The sequence below is a fragment of the Chinchilla lanigera genome, unplaced genomic scaffold (assembly GCF_000276665.1).
Source record: "Chinchilla lanigera isolate Chin_1 unplaced genomic scaffold, ChiLan1.0 scaffold00091, whole genome shotgun sequence".
NCBI lineage: Eukaryota > Metazoa > Chordata > Mammalia > Rodentia > Chinchillidae > Chinchilla > Chinchilla lanigera.
Genome location: NW_004955492.1, coordinates 2811509 through 2827832, shown reverse-complemented (window position 1 = coordinate 2827832; position 16324 = coordinate 2811509). Strand labels below are relative to the sequence as shown.

Genomic DNA, 16324 nt, shown 5'->3' with positions numbered 1-16324 from the left:
TAAGATGCAATCCTGGCTTATTAAGGGCTTTTTCCTGAGAGAAAGAAATAAAGTCACTAAAAATTTTAATAACTTACAGTGAAAAACCTTGATCCATGCAATTATTCCTAAATTTTTCTTCAAGGTCACAACCAAATGTGAGTCAGGTCATCTTTGAAATTCTAGTTCAGAGGTTTTTATTAACCACATTTTGTGGTTATGAAATTTATGATCTTCACTTATGAAAAGGACAGCATGGTTTTGAGACCTATAGAAATGTATAAGGCACAGTGCCTTATTAGGTATATCAATCAGTCACACTGACCTCACTTGATTTGGATAATTTTACTATTTGCTGTGAGAGATTTGGAAGTTTGTATTGCTTTTGCATGAATAATGTATGTTACATTGGAGATAATCTTGTGTGAGTGAAATAACCTCCTACTTTAATACATCTTCACAATCAAATCCTTTTGAAGACATTTTAAGTGACAATGCAACTTAAATAAAAATCTAATTATATGTGTTCATTTGCAAATAATCAAGAACTAAAGATAAGCAGCTAGAGAAGTGCATGCCTCTTTGAAATCTATGACTGACCTCTATGTGGGTATTGATGTCAGATCTTCCGAAAGGAAAAAATGGGACCAAAGTTAGAGTACCTCATATTAATTGTGATACTGTGAATTACTTAAGGGCTGCCGACAGTAATTTTGAAAAAGAGGTTGTAACTTTGGAAGAGCTTCTTTGATGTTAAGAATACCTTTTAAGGAAAGTTTTTGTATTTTTATTCTTGGATGACCTAATCTTTATTGAAATAAGATACTATTGAAATGAAGTTTATCTTCCTCAAAGACTATTTCTAGCCTTTTCAGTTTGGACATAAATAGAGATACCTCTTTGGGGCAATGACATATGGACTTGACATGTCCAACTGATTGTCTTCTCTTCCGGTTTTCCTTTTTCATCTGTGACCATGATATCACTACAGCCAGTCTTCAGCAGTTGATTTCTGAGACCATGGTCCGGTGGGCTCAGGAGTCCATCATTGAAGACCCTGAGTTGGTGAGGGCCATGTTTGTGCTGCTGCATCGGCAATATGATGGCATTGGGGGCCTGGTCCGGGCACTGCCGAAGACCTATACCATCAATGGTGTCTCTGTAGAAGACACCATCAACCTGCTGGCCTCCCTCGGTCAGATCCGTTCCCTGCTGAGTGTAAGGATGGGCAAGGAAGAAGAAAAGCTTATGATTCGTGGATTAGGGTAAATTATTTCACTATGACTGCTTTGCCTTAGAAATTTCCTCTAATTTTTATTCAATTAGTACTTCAGTGGGTTCTCTAATGTAAATATATAGCCTGGATTATATGATCATTATATTGTCACTGTTTTTCTAGAGATTATGTTTTTCAACTTAATTAGACAGTTGCTCAGTAATAAAAGATGACTACCTTTACAGCTAGAAGCTAAGGTAACATGATATGTAGCAGTTAGCTTAGAGTTTTTGTCCAGTTTCTCACTAATATACAATTATACATAAAACTTAAAATATAAAAATACATTGAAAACTGTGGTGGGGTGGGAGGCAAACACTCAACCACAGGAAATAATACGGAAACTTTATTGTCACGTACTGGGACTTTGGAAAAAGGAAGAGAGGGGGAATACTTTTGAGTATTCAATAGCTTAGATTGATAAGCTATTGAATTTGGTGGTTTAAATTTATACCCCATATTCAGGAGAGAGGGCAAAATAAAGAACATTCTCTTAAAGTCATCTTTGAAAGACCTTTTAAATTTGCGGCTGTGAAAATAGGTGGAATTGACATGATGACAAAAATTCAGACTATACAGATTAAACTATATGCTGAGAACAATGCCTGAAAATGTACAAATCTAGAATGGAGAACATTAGAAATTGTTGAAAAAAGAAATATTCAGAAATGAAAAAAATCCTAGTATAATTAAAGATGAGGTAAAAGAAGAGACAATGAAGGTCCCTGCTGCATGAATAAGATAGATCACAAAGAAATAATAAACTCAGTCGAAGAAACTTAGAGTTGCTTCTTTGAGTAAAACTAATGAAGCAGAATAATCCAATTTTTTTTGACAAAACTATACTGAAGGAATAGAACAATTGTAGTGAGACACAGACTGTATGATGTCTGTTAGGTGTGTACATTAATCAATTTTCCCGCTGCTGGCACTAAGTACCAGACACCCACAAATTAAGGGGGGAAATGGTTTCTTTAGCTCATGGTTTCAGAGGATTCAGTTCATAGAAACTGGTTTCCAGGTAGAAACATCAGGGTAGAAGGGCATATCAGAACAAAACTGCTTAGTTTATGGAGGCCAGGAAGCAAATCGGGACAATAGCTCATGAGAAGAAAGGGGCAAGGATCATATATATTATCCAAGGTTACCCTCTGTAACCCACCCAGACACACCCAGAAGTATGCTTTACTAAACTCCTAGTGCTTTCCAAGCCAGTCAAGTTGAAACAAACAAGCATAGCCCCACAGTACCTTTCCAAGTCAGGAAACAATATACCGCTGTGGGCCTATTTAGTATCCAAATTCATGAAAATGGACTGTAAGGTTATATTTCAAATTCATGATAATGGTTACACACTAATAATAATGTGCTTAACAGGACAAAGAGCAAAAACAGAAAAGCTTATACCCCCCAAAGGAAAGATTAAAGTCTTTGTTTATCATTGTGTGTGTGGATTTTATCTGAATACTAACATTTAAGTCTTATTTGAGGAAGTCTCTTATCAGATGTGATTATCAATAACTGGATGAAAGCCTTCCTAGATATAGATGAATTCCTGTCTTAAATAGACACAGAAACAATCATATTTGCCATTAACAAATGAATTATTCATTACTGATAAAATTCAAAGTGATATTAAATCCTACTCTTGTAGTATTTGAAGTATTTCACATAAAGGACATGCATAGTAAATAATAAATTTACTACTTGGCAGTATAATTATAAATCTACCTAAAATCAAATAACTAAGATTTATTAGATAACTAAATGACTAGGTGAGTGATTCCATTAAGGAGATCAGATGTGAGAAAGTTTCAGTTTTCTTGCAAGAAAATGTTTTATACAAAAGACTCTTGCATTGATTTTATTTAGATTGTAGTAGAATCAGCAGAGCTTTTTGTTTACAATGAATGGAGCTTCGTACTGAACATTAAGATTCTGAGAAAGCCTTTGTTACATATACTGCAATAATGTTTAATGCAGTAATGATAATGTGAATCATTTTAGGTATTATCTGCTGCTATTTCTTTGAATGGAATGTTTATTTTAATGAGATGGGCTACTTGTACCTGGACTTCATAAGCATTCAGTTTCTCCTGGAGGATATGATTCTTTCAAGCATTTTGCTGAAATGATAACATGAATATAGCAGAAAATATCACTAATATAATCTTAATGCAAATATTGAAGGTAGTACTAAAATTTGCATAATGAGGGCAGAAAGTATAGCTCAGTGAAGCATGCTTCTCTAGCATGCATAAAACCTTGACTTTCATCTTTAGCATTACAAACAGTAAGAAGAATATAGAAATGCAGAAGTACTTAAACATCAAGAATTTATATGTAGCCAGGCATGGTGGCTCATCCCTATCATCCCAGTACTCTGGGAGCCTGAGCCATTCAGTAACTCTGCCTCAAAAATAGACAGACAGACAGACAGACAGACTGGCTGCAGATATAGCTTAATGGGAAAGCACTGTGTTCAATTCCCAGCACAAAGCAAAAAAACAAAAGCAAAAGCATATATATACATGGTATAATACTGATTTTTATCTATAAACAAAAGAAAGTTGAATACATGGTTGGGTTAGGAATAAGTGTCCAAAATATATTTCATGTAATAATGTTTACATATTTAGACTATTTCTTGTCATTGGAAACAAAGTAATATTTTTGTAAAAATCAGTTGCAATCATTAATATTTGTGATTCAGCTATGACCGCTCTTACTTTCCCATACACAAAAATTATTACTAAAACCCTTAACAGACTCTTAGAGAATGTTTATTTAACTTTTTCTCTGAGTTCAGTGCTTTCCCACATTTCTCCACTGTCCTTTCTAGGGACATCATGAATAATAAAGTGTTTTACCAGCACCCTAATCTCATGAGAGCACTTGGGATGCACGAGACCGTGATGGAGGTGATGGTGAATGTCCTTGGAGGTGGGGAGTCTAAGGTAAAAGAGAGGCTTGGTTCCTGGGATACTGTTCAGTATAATCTCTTGAATACATGGATTGCAGAGAATTGCTAATGAGAGTTTCTTAAAGCCCTTTTAGAGGACTGCTTAAAGAATAACACTTTTGAGATTGAGAGTTGGATGTGCTACTAGTCTTTTTCTTTGTGGTGATAAAAGTTTCTACTTAATGCTGTGTAATTTGCTGTCCCCTAAATTATTATAATGTAGAGGCTGTTTAGGAAATTCAAAAGATAATGCTACCATAATTTATTCTGAATTGCAAGTTAAATCCTATCACATCCTAAGACCCTGACACAGGCGTGTCCTTGAGACCCAGCCATTTCCCATGAGTCAGACGACAGCTGACTTCACTAAATGTTGGAACCATTCAGGGCTCAACAGTGATTCTTGGAAGTATAACTGCTGTAAGATCCTGTAGTGGATTTTTAAACTCTGTTTTAAAGCAAAGTTCTTGAAAACTAAAGGTAAAATTATATAATAATATAAATCAGTATAACTTTATAACTTCTAATATATAAAATGCATTTCTATATTTTAAATTTTAAGATATACTTTTCACATTATAGAAATAAGTCCATATTTCCCATCTTCAGAATGTCTACCAGTTAGACAGACTTGAAAAGATATTCACAATGTATTCTGTTAATGAAAGACTCAAGAGAGCATCTGGGGTAAGGTGTGGTGTGTCTTGAATGGCCCACTAGGAGCCCTTCTATTTAGGGGTTCATAAGGTGTGTGCTAATCGTGGAGGTTTTAAATCCTGGAATCTTGTTCATCATCATCACCCTGAAGGCATACCATATTATGGAGTTCCAAGTATGGAATTGTAAATATTTCAGAAATTATCTCCAGGCATCCTTTCCGTTTCTTAAAGTATTACTAATCATATTAACCCGATGTTACACAATCAAAGATTGTATAATTTCCCAAGGAAGCACAGCTGATAGTAGTATAATCAGAACCCATAACTGAGTGTGCCTAAACCAAGGCTCTTGTTGCCTTTGAGTTGAGGGCTGTAGGTTAATTGTAGGTCCAACCTGTTGATGGTAATGAGGCTTCTGAGTTATTTGCCAGACATGGTTTACAGTGGCTCAAGACCAAGATGGATCAGTCTACACCTTTGAAGGTCTTCAGTATCTGAGATTTGGCACACATGAGCATGTGTGGATTGACAATACGATTGAGACCTCAGTGTCTATGCTAAGATATATAATGATCATTTGCTTATAATAACTACCTAAATGCTCTTTACATAGGAAATCACCTTTCCCAAGATGGTGGCCAACTGTTGTCGTTTTCTCTGTTACTTCTGTCGTATAAGTAGGCAGAATCAAAAAGCTATGTTTGATCATCTGAGTTATTTACTGGAAAACAGCAGTGTTGGTCTTGGTAAGTAAATGTATGGCTTTTATTTAACTTTTAAAATAAAGTACATATTATGTATTAAAGTTAAATTTCATGTTTAAAATGAATAAAACTCTGAACTCCTTTCTCTAAACAATATATCACTAGCCAACAGGTATGTGGAAAATAGTCAGCATCACTAATGCACATTAAAGCTACAGTAAGAGATCTTCACACTTGTTAGAATGAGCGTTATAAAAGTGGAAAATATAACAAGTGTTATGAGGATGAGAACCATTGTACACTGTTGGTGGAATCTAGATTAGGGCAGCCACCATGAAAAACAATGGGAGGTTCTGAACAATTTCACTTCTGGGTATTCTTCAAAAGAGGTGAAATCATTATGTTGAACAGATACCTGAATTCACACGTTCATTGCAACATTATTAATAATAGCAGCCTTGTGTATATCAGTAGAGGAATGGATAAAGAACACGTGATATATAAACACAATGTAATGCTTTAGAAAGATGGACATCTTGTCAGTTATGACAGTGGATGAGCCTGGTGGACGTTATGGTAAGTGAAAAAAGCCAAGCCCAGAAAGATAAATGCCACAGAAGCTAACTCATAGATGGAATCCTAAAATATTGGGCTCATAGATATGGAGAATAGAATATGGGTCACCAGGGCCTGAGTGGAAGGGACTGGGTACATATTGAAGTATACAGAATTTTACTTGGTAACAGTATATTATATTGTTAAAAATCAGAGAATAGATGTTAAGTTTCTCACCTCAAAAATTGTTAAGTAGGTGAAGTAATGCATATGTTGATTTGTCCAATTGAGTCATCCCATAATGCTACCATATTTTGGAACACGTTGCACACAGTACACATATGCACATTTCATTTGTTAAAATAATTGTTTTAAATTTAAAGTTTACAATGATTGATAGTAGTGCAGTATGTGTAGCATGTAGATATTAATTTTTAAAATGCTGCACCTGTCTATGTGGAATTCTGAGTTACAGCACAATCCAGGTTTGATTCCCATCTTTATTTGAATTAGCCTCGCCAGCTATGAGAGGTTCAACACCACTGGATGTGGCGGCAGCTTCCGTGATGGATAATAATGAACTAGCCCTGGCTTTGCGTGAGCCAGACCTAGAGAAGGTGAGACATGCTCTGGCCCTGGGTGTCTGTGTGAGCAATGCTTGCTCATAGTTCTTTCTCAGGGTAATTTTAATATAAAAACTATGGTATTAGAATTATGGCATATTATTATACTGTAATTGTCTAATATGTATTGCATTCTGTGTACTTCTATTGTATATTATTCTGAATACCATGAGGTTTTAGATATGGTATCTCTTTTGATGAAAAGAGTTTTCTGTGAAATATTAATCAACTTATTGTAACTGTGTACTTAGGTATTTTTGTCTTTCGATGACATTTTCTGGCACTTTTATTTTAGGCTTGAAGTTTCAATTACTTAATAAATTGTTATAACATCTCAGATATACATTTTAAATCATACCTGCGTGCATGTATCTCTGCACGATTCATCAGTGACAGTCCTAGGGTATACATTCTGAGCATGTTAAGCCACATGTATGTGGACCAGCGTGTAGAGAATTTTCCCCGTCGTGTAGTTGCCACAACAAATTCAAAGAATCACCTGATCCTTTGCTTATTCCCCTAGAACAGCGATGGTGAGCCTACAGCGTGTGTATTATTTGTTTTTCTTTTAAGACAAAAGATGTTAACATGTGAGTTATTTTTCTAAAGTAAAACCTCAGTATTGTATTCATGTTTAGTTGCAATGCTGGCACTTGGCAATGAATAAGTGGGTTCTGGGGGTTGCAGTGTGGGCACTCGTCTCTGAAAGGTTCACCATCACTGCTCTAGAGTCTGTCTCACCTCTGAAGTCATCCCTTTCTCTGAAAGAGAAAGTCACCCCTGAACTCTCTGAAGACTTTCTGTGTTGCTCCCAGTAAAAGCCCAAGATGCTAAATATCCTTACCCCAGAGATCCTATGGTTCTGTCCAGATGTCCTTCTATTCTTGACCCCCAATCACCTTCTTGTTCAGCTTCTCCATGTCCTGATATTTGAACAGATGACTTAATTGTACATCATTTGTACCTTGATATTGTTACTATTAATTTAACAAAATAATGACATAGACAAAAACAAAATGAAGCAAAAATAATAGAAATAATACAGGGTTTCAAAACAAAATGATAGGAATTAACAGTGGTTGTTATATCATATTGTTATCTTCAACAGAGTTACTCAGATTACCAGATGTAAGAATGCAAGATTGATGAACAATTAAAGAGAATAAAAATAGTAAAAAAACCTTTAGAAATGATACAGCGCTTCACTAAACAAGATGGTAGAAGTTCAACAATGGTTATTCTACTGCATATTGTTGTCTTCAAATTAGTTGTTCAGATTACCAGATATAAGCATGAAAAATTGGTAAAAAAGTTAAGCATTAACGGTTCCTTTCAATAAATCATTAGGCATTAGCAGTACAATTATGCCAGCTATCCTACACACACACACACACACACACATACACATGCACACACATATTTTTCCCTTCCTTCTTTCTTTCTTTTTCTTCTTTCCCTCATCCCAGCTGTTCCTTCTTTTGAGCAATTTCTTTCCCTTTCATAATATCTGTTGTACATTTGGGGTTTTACTTACTCTTTCAAGTTTGTACACTAAGGAGACAATATGATGTTTACACATATGGATCTGATTTATTCACTTTTGAGTATGGTCTCTAGTTGCATTTTTTTTAAAACTAATTTACCTTACCTGGACGGAACTCAATTTGTTTGATAGGTTTCTTCTCTTAACAGACTATTACCATTGAGAATGACTCCTTTGGGGATTTCTTTTAAAGCTGAATCTCTCATGAAGTATTGTAGAGGACTAGCATTCATATTGAACAAAATATTTTAAAAGGGGAAGATATGCATAAATTTTAACGTGCTAACTTCAACCATATTGGAAAATATGTAGTATTTTAGATTAACTATCCTTTATTCAAAATTACTGGAATGAAAAAGTTTTATAAACTGAAAATTTTTTTGATTATGGGCTATTTGCAATGTGCATTGTGAGATGTCTTGGGGTGAGACCCAAGTCTAAACACATTATACACAGCGCCTGAAGATAATGTTGTACAGTATTTCAGTGCACCTGCATTTGGGCTTCAACCATCGCCTGAGGTCAGGTGTCAAATTTTCCACTTATAGCATCATGTGGACACTCAAACAATTTTGGATTTTGCAGCATTTTGGATTTTACATTTTTGTGTTAGAAATGCTCAGCCTTCATCACAACTTTTTAAAATTTTTAGTACTTGTTTACAGTATATAATATTTACATTGTGCAGAGTTGGTGTCTGTACGTAATACATCTTAATCCATTTGTTAGTCTCCTTTCCCTCCCTCCCTTCTCCCTCCTTGCTAGACACTGAAACTGTGGTTCCAAAAACCTACGTAACTTGTCCGAAATGTGCGATCCCTTGAGTCATGTCAGTCTGATTTGAATCAAGAATATTTGCCTTTAAGTTTAGGTTTTCTCTATTTCTCTGTATGTCTTTTCACACCTACTGCTTCATTAAGTTGATGACTCATTTTGAAAGTAATTCACCTTTTAAAAATATATATTGTACTCATATCAGATAGATTTTTCAATATCTCAGATAGGTTATGTTTTTTACATTGGGCCAGAAGTCATTAGACATTTTAAGTTTATCAAATATTATACATATTGTACACTTGATCTTAGCCAAAAGGCCGAGAAGTGATACGTGTTGTAGCTCAGGATCTCAAAGTAAGTGATATGAAATTCAGGGATATCCTTTCATAGATTTGGATCATACTTTTTAGGGCCATACTTTATTATATTTAGATATTTCTTAGTTCTGAGGTTTTGCTAAAGGAAGTGCATACGGCTTATCATGAAACTAAAAAGACTTACAAGAATGCATTGTTTTAAACCATCCTTTGTGGTGATTATGGTTACACTCGTTATTATATATATTGTAAGTGTACAGTGACTTATGCAAAGGATGTCACTGCTTATTCTCTTTTTTGTAGGTAGTTCGTTATTTGGCTGGCTGTGGACTGCAGAGTTGTCAGATGCTGTTGTCCAAGGGCTATCCAGACATTGGCTGGAATCCAGTTGAAGGAGAGAGATACCTTGACTTTCTTAGATTTGCTGTCTTTTGTAATGGTAGGATTTGGCTGCTTGAGGTCATCATTAAAACTGCATAAAAATAGTGATTCATTCATTGTTTTAATATTTAATTTAATTTAATTAATTAAATTTAATTTAATTTTACTTTTAGTACCCAGAATCGAACTCAGGACCTTGCACTTGCCAGGCAGGCACTTGTGCCACTGAGCTATATCTCCCACCGCAATTCATTCTTTAGCATATTCATGAAAGACATAAATATTGGTAAAGAAATTATATATTTTATAAGCCTTAGGGTTGTTAAATAGTAATAATTATTATAAATATTTGTATCAGTAATTCTTTCATTAAATACCTAAATTCTCATAATTTTATATAAGTGGACTCTAATTAGGATTATGGCAACTTTCTCCATAACCAGTTAATGAGGATGAATAATTTATGTCTCCATCATGCTTTATTTTACTTTGAAAATGCTAAGTGAAGGAAGAAACTTACTGTGCTTTGTGTAGATAAATTTACAATTTGACTGAAATTTTGACCTTGCTTGTATGGTCTTCGGTTTTATTTACTTCTTCAAATAAAAGGCTGCTGCTTATTTGTATATTTATTTGCTCAGAATGTCTATACAAGCTAAACTTGCCTTGGTTCCCCTTTTGTCTTTAGGGGAGAGCGTGGAAGAAAATGCAAACGTTGTGGTGAGATTGCTCATCCGGAGGCCTGAGTGCTTCGGTCCTGCCTTGAGAGGGGAAGGTGGGAATGGTCTCTTAGCAGCGATGGAAGAAGCCATAAAAATAGCTGAGGATCCATCCCGAGATGGCCCCTCACCCACTAGTGGATCCAGTAAAACACTGTAGGTCTAATGTGCACACCCTCATGAGTGAATTATCTTATTTGACTACAGATTATAAAATATATTTGACATTCTGTTAATGGAGGTATAGTTTCTGGTACTGAAGACTTCTCCCCTTGAAATGGAATATTTTAGAAATGAAACAGTGGACAGACTTTGCTGCTGGAATAGACTGAATTAATAGAAAGGAAGCTGGGGAAGATTGCGTGGATTTAGTAGAGGAAAATTATGGTTGTAGGAGGAGCAGCGTCTTGTAGATGTTCAGAAGGGAGCAAGCAAAGTGGGTGGTTACACACGATGGGACATGAACCTTTGAAATTGCATGAGGGTCCAGTGGAAATGTAGTTCAAGTGAGTTCCTAGGATATTACCAGAGAGGCAGGCAGAACATTAGCAAGAGAACAGAGGACTTAACCAACCGGTACAGTAATAAAGTCCAGAAAAGAAGGTGTCATTCTGAGAAGTCTCAGCTAAGATGTTGGAGACAGACAGAGTAGTGGCCACTATCTTCCCCCATAGTGGACATTGCTGATACTTAATTCCAAGGTGGACATACTCAATACAGGCATGGTTTTTATCTGACTTTCTTTCTTTCTTTCTTTTTTTTTATGGTCTGTGGTGGTCAATGGCCTTCTAAGGGGTCTTGAAATCACTTTGCTAACACCAACATTTCTGGTAAAGATAAAAGATAAAGTTTATTGAAGACAAACTATCAGACAAATAGATAAGAGTGCACAGAGCTCTTGGAACCCTTCTTCCGCTTATAGACTGGACATAGATGTTCCGTCGACACCATAGGCAGATTTCCAGTCTAGGAGCACTCTGAAGAAAACAGATCCTCTACACCTACACACATGCACACACACATACACACCCGCATACATGCAATGTTATATGTTACCCTCTCGGAGCAGAAAACATTCCCAAAGGCCTCTGGCCCAGGACCTCACTAGCAGGCGCACACATGTGGGTCATAGGACAGCCTTGCGTGCCTGGGAATGAGGCTATCATCCAGGTCTTACTATTATGCTACAGACACCGAGTCCAGCCAAGGCAGACTCTCCCAGGTGACAAGGAAGAAGGACATGATCCTCCAGATTGTCTCTCATTAGCAAGATGATAGAATACTTATATTTTTCTCCTGGAGACTGGGAGACAGATGTTCGATTATTTGTGGGAAGTAGGTGAGGGTAGGATCATTGGTGTAGAGGTAGGCAAGTTAATGGAATATTTCTATATATTACTTATTCTGGACTGTGTATCACATGATATCTGTGTTACCCTTTCTCTACATGTATGCAGTTTATAATAGTAGTCTTAATCTTACAAACTAGTCTTTTCATCAATTACTTTCTATAATTCTTTTCTATCATTATCAATGAGATGAATCCATAGAGTTAGCAATTCTTCTTTTTCCTCTTTGAAGGGACCTTAATACTAAAATTCCCGCAGATTTGAAAGAGATCCTTAACTCAGATTCTTCACTTATTAATTTCCTTTAAAAATGTCAATCTATAAATTTAAAAGATATGTGAAAAGTATCAAAAGAAGATTAACAGATCTTTAGAGACCCTTTTCCCCTGAGCGATGTATGATAAGCATGAACCATTACTCTATTTGCTTTCTGTCTCTTATGAAAAATCTACAACAGTGATACTGAGGAGGAGGAAGATGACACCATCCACATGGGGAACGCAATCATGACCTTTTATGCAGCCTTGATTGACCTCCTGGGACGCTGTGCTCCTGAGATGCATGTGAGTCCGTGGGGGCCCAGGATCTTTTATCTGGATTTTTCTGTCTGTCTGAAGACACCCATGGTGGGTGAGGATCCCAACAGCATTCAGAACCAATAATATTCATGCTCCATTAAAAGCAGGAGTTGCAGCCTAATTGCTGAATGAGTGTTTGTTTAGTTGGAAATTGGCTGTAAAAATTAGTAATGAGATTTCAATGTGGGGCATTAATGGAATACTTAGTTACTCGTGTATCTCTAAAACTTATGGCCTCCCTACATTTTAAGAAGAAAAGAATTTTTTTTCCCTGCATGGTTTGCTTTTTTTGGAGAAGACAGCTGCTCCCATGAAGTTCATTTCTTTTGTGCAAGTTTTAGCTCGATGTGCTTGCAGTGGCTTAGGGGAATGTGGTGGTGGGGGGCAGACAGAGGGAATGATCATAGAGATTCGTACTTTCTAAAATTTTCTAAAGTTGACCAAGTTGAAAGCTTCATGGAATAATACTTTTGCTCTGTAATACATCCTGGTGTTTTCTGGTTTATTTTATTGTAATCAGTTTTAGTTTATTCTATTGCATGTGTTTAAAAAAATGCTAGTCAGTGTACATAAACGATTTTCATGACCTGTAGACGGGAAACAATCCTAGAGTTTAGAATCTATTGACCAGTCTTGGGTTGAAGGGTGAGAAGCTGCAGGTCACTTTGTTTTTTTTGTTTGTGGTAGAGAAGATTGAATCAAGGCCTTTGGAATGAGCTATATCCCAAAGCTCTTTTCTTCATTTTTTTTATTTTGAGATAGGATCTTCCTAAGTCATCAGAACAGTGCCTGAACTTTCCAACTTCCTGTCTGTGCCTCTCAGTATACTGAGGTTACAGGCATGTGCCACTGTGCCCAGTTTACAAGTCACTTTTAAACTGGAATAGAGATGAAGCCAGAGGGCCTTGCTGGCTTTCCCCTACCCATCTGTGTTGGTTGGATTTTGTTTGGAGTGTCTTTCTTTTATACTCCTAGATCAAAACTTACTGGATGTACCTTTCTATTATGAGAAGAGAAGAATCATAAGATAGAGAAATGTTAGAAAACCTATAGCCTGATTTTTGCAAAAACAGCCATTTCTGCTAATGAGACTTTCCATTTTAGTAAATAGGAACAGATTATGAAAAATGTATGTGCCAGAGGTGATTGCAGACAAAAATCCTTGATGCTGATAATATTTCTTTTTTTCATCTTGGTGTAAAGATCAGAGTAACTTAAAAAGAACTTATACTGAGAAGTACAAGCTTTTTCTTCTATTGTCATATCTTTTTTTTTTTAAGGAGGGGGAAGTACTAGTAAGTGAATCTGCAAAGGACTCACCTTGAATCCTTCACCTGAAAATAATTTATCTTTCCAACTACTAGTTGAGGATTTCTATGTTTTAGAAATAGTGTGTGAGTTTTCTGCCTTATGGGGAAGGAAACAGACACCTGCCCTGGCTGTAGTCTGTCTCAGATTCACTGAGATTCTAAACTTTATCTCGATCCACTGTTATCGTATTAGTTAGCTTTTCTGTCACTGAGACACAGTGCCTACCACCTGCAGCTTAAATGAGAGAGATTTAATTTGGCTCATGGTTTCAGAGGGCTCAGTTTATCATGCTAGAAAATCATGGTAGAGCAAGGATGCTTAGTTCATAGCAGTCAGGAAACAGAGCCGGGAAAGAATGGCAGAGAGGAATGGGTTAGGCACCAGATATATACTTCAAGATCCTGCCTCCTTAACCCACCCGGACACATCCAGACACACCCAGAAGTGTGCTTCAATAATTTGGTATGCATTTCTTAGTCCAGTCAAGGTTGACCTACCAAGATTAATGATCACAGTGGCTGTCAATAAGGGACTTTTAGGATTCATGTTCACCATTCCTCCTACATTATAAGTCTACCTTGGTGAAAAATAGGGTGGAAGAAAGATGGATATGTAATTAAGTTCACATCAGAAGGCAAGAAAAATGCCAAGTCAGTCATGAATATTAGTACATGTTCTGCAGGTACAAATAATGATTATGCCTTTGTGTTGTATGAGTAGTGAGCATTTATAGACTTGTCAGATTTTCAAGATGCTTTGATACACCAAAGAGGATTAAAACCTATGGTTCTAGTGGGTGAGCCCAGGTGGTAGTATATATGATTTGGTGCCTGCTGAAGTCATCAGCACTATGGAGAAGTAGATATCTACCTGTAAGCTGAACCAATTTGGGAGAGAGGTCTAATCTTGTATGTAGTCCTAACAGAAATTTATTTTATGCTTGTATGCCCCCATTCTAGATTTCCTAGACACATTTAAAATGTTGATTTCAAAAATGTATTCTAATGTTCCTTTATGTTTCACCCTATTTAGTTGATTCATGCTGGTAAGGGAGAAGCCATCAGAATCAGGTCTATTTTGAGATCTCTAATTCCACTGGGAGATTTGGTGGGAGTTATTAGCATCGCTTTCCAGATGCCAACAATAGCCAAAGGTAAGGGCACCTTCCATTTTGTCTCAGTCAATAGGATGTGGGAATGCATGATGTTCTAAATAACACCGTCAGCACTCAGGAGCCCCCTCCCCACACAATGGCCATGCTGCTTAAATTTCTAAAATGAAAAGCAGGAATTATAAAGTCTATCATTTCATGGAGTATTTTCCATTCTCATTGTTTTTAAACAACTATATTTTGATGAAATTTTTATTCTTTTTCACATGATATCTCAGGCAGTGTCCCGAGAAGAGGAAATGGGCACCTGCACTATCTCCTTCTCCTGTTCCTGGTCCATGATGGCCCCTATTCTCTTCTTTCCATTAATTCGCGCCTTTAATGATTTTCACTGTCACTTTCTTATAATGCTTTTCAAAATAATACCATAGATTTTGACTTCAAGATTTAAAGTTCACCTGTGTGTTGAAAGAAGAATTCCTTTCAAGACACAGGAGAAAATTTTGGAAATATTTCCTGAATTATTGGAGACAACATAAAGATTTTTTTTTTTACACCGAAGAGTGAGTTTTATTTTTCACATATTCATACATGCATATTTACTTTGAACAACCTAAAGATTTGTTAGATCCAATATTGTACTTTGTTTTTATTTGTTTGTATTTCAGTGTTCAGTTGTTCCATTGCTTCACTGGATAGTTATACCTAAGTCATTTTTACCTAAACTTCCAGTGTTTAGAAAAACACCATAATTAGGTAGCAGACACATGCTAACACCCAGTCTTTGATGAGTTAGCACCCAGTGGCCATCTAAAGTCTAGAGCAGGGGGGTCACTGTGGCCTGCAGGTGGCTGACCTTGCTTGTCGACAGGTGATAATGAGAAAGCAAAGCTTCCTGTGTGCTCACCTTGTAAACCAGACCCCCCATCGTAACACAGTAGTCATTACAATTTTAGTGAAAGCTGGAACTTAAAAATTGTCTCTTTGCTTTGTAGACTCTTGCGGCAGTTTATATCCTTGTACTTACCTGCCTTGAGAAATCTCTTTCACTTATTTAAAAGATCCTTTTCCTTCCTCTATGTTGTGAGCCTCCTCACTGACACTGTCAAGCAAACATGAGTATTACCAGTGATATGAAGGTTAGGGACCGGAGAAGCACTAACTCGTGTAATAACAGTAGTGATAAGGAGTCACCAACAGAGTGTACCCAGGGTCCCTTCCAGAATGGGCCCCACAGCTTCTGTGTTCCCTTTGTTTCCGCCACACGTCCACCATCCGCAGCCTGTATGAGTTTTTGAGTTGCTTTCTTCCCCACTCTACATGGTTGTGCTTTAGTCATATAAATTTATGATGCTTTTACTCATAAATATAGTACATTGTTTATATGAAGAGTTTAACAAGTTTTATGTTTTTGTAAACTCACAATCACAATGAGTTAATTTTTATAATGCATTGATGCTTGGTAAATTGTTGGTTTTTT

General features: G+C 36.4%; 1 protein-coding gene across 7 annotated transcripts in view; it reads left to right on the top strand.

Annotated features, from left to right (window-relative positions):
• The window catches only part of Ryr2 (ryanodine receptor 2 (cardiac)), a gene marked incomplete at its 5' end in the record, with an annotated part of 627916 nt that overhangs the window by 447680 nt on the left and 163912 nt on the right, over positions 1 to 16324 (top strand). For all 7 annotated transcript variants that reach the window (XM_013504706.1, XM_013504703.1, XM_013504705.1 and 4 more), the window contains 8 exon segments: positions 971 to 1244; positions 4098 to 4212; positions 5490 to 5622; positions 6649 to 6752; positions 9699 to 9834; positions 10465 to 10651; positions 12302 to 12407; positions 14766 to 14886. In XM_013504706.1, coding sequence (XP_013360160.1) covers positions 971 to 1244; positions 4098 to 4212; positions 5490 to 5622; positions 6649 to 6752; positions 9699 to 9834; positions 10465 to 10651; positions 12302 to 12407; positions 14766 to 14886 — 1176 coding nt within the window.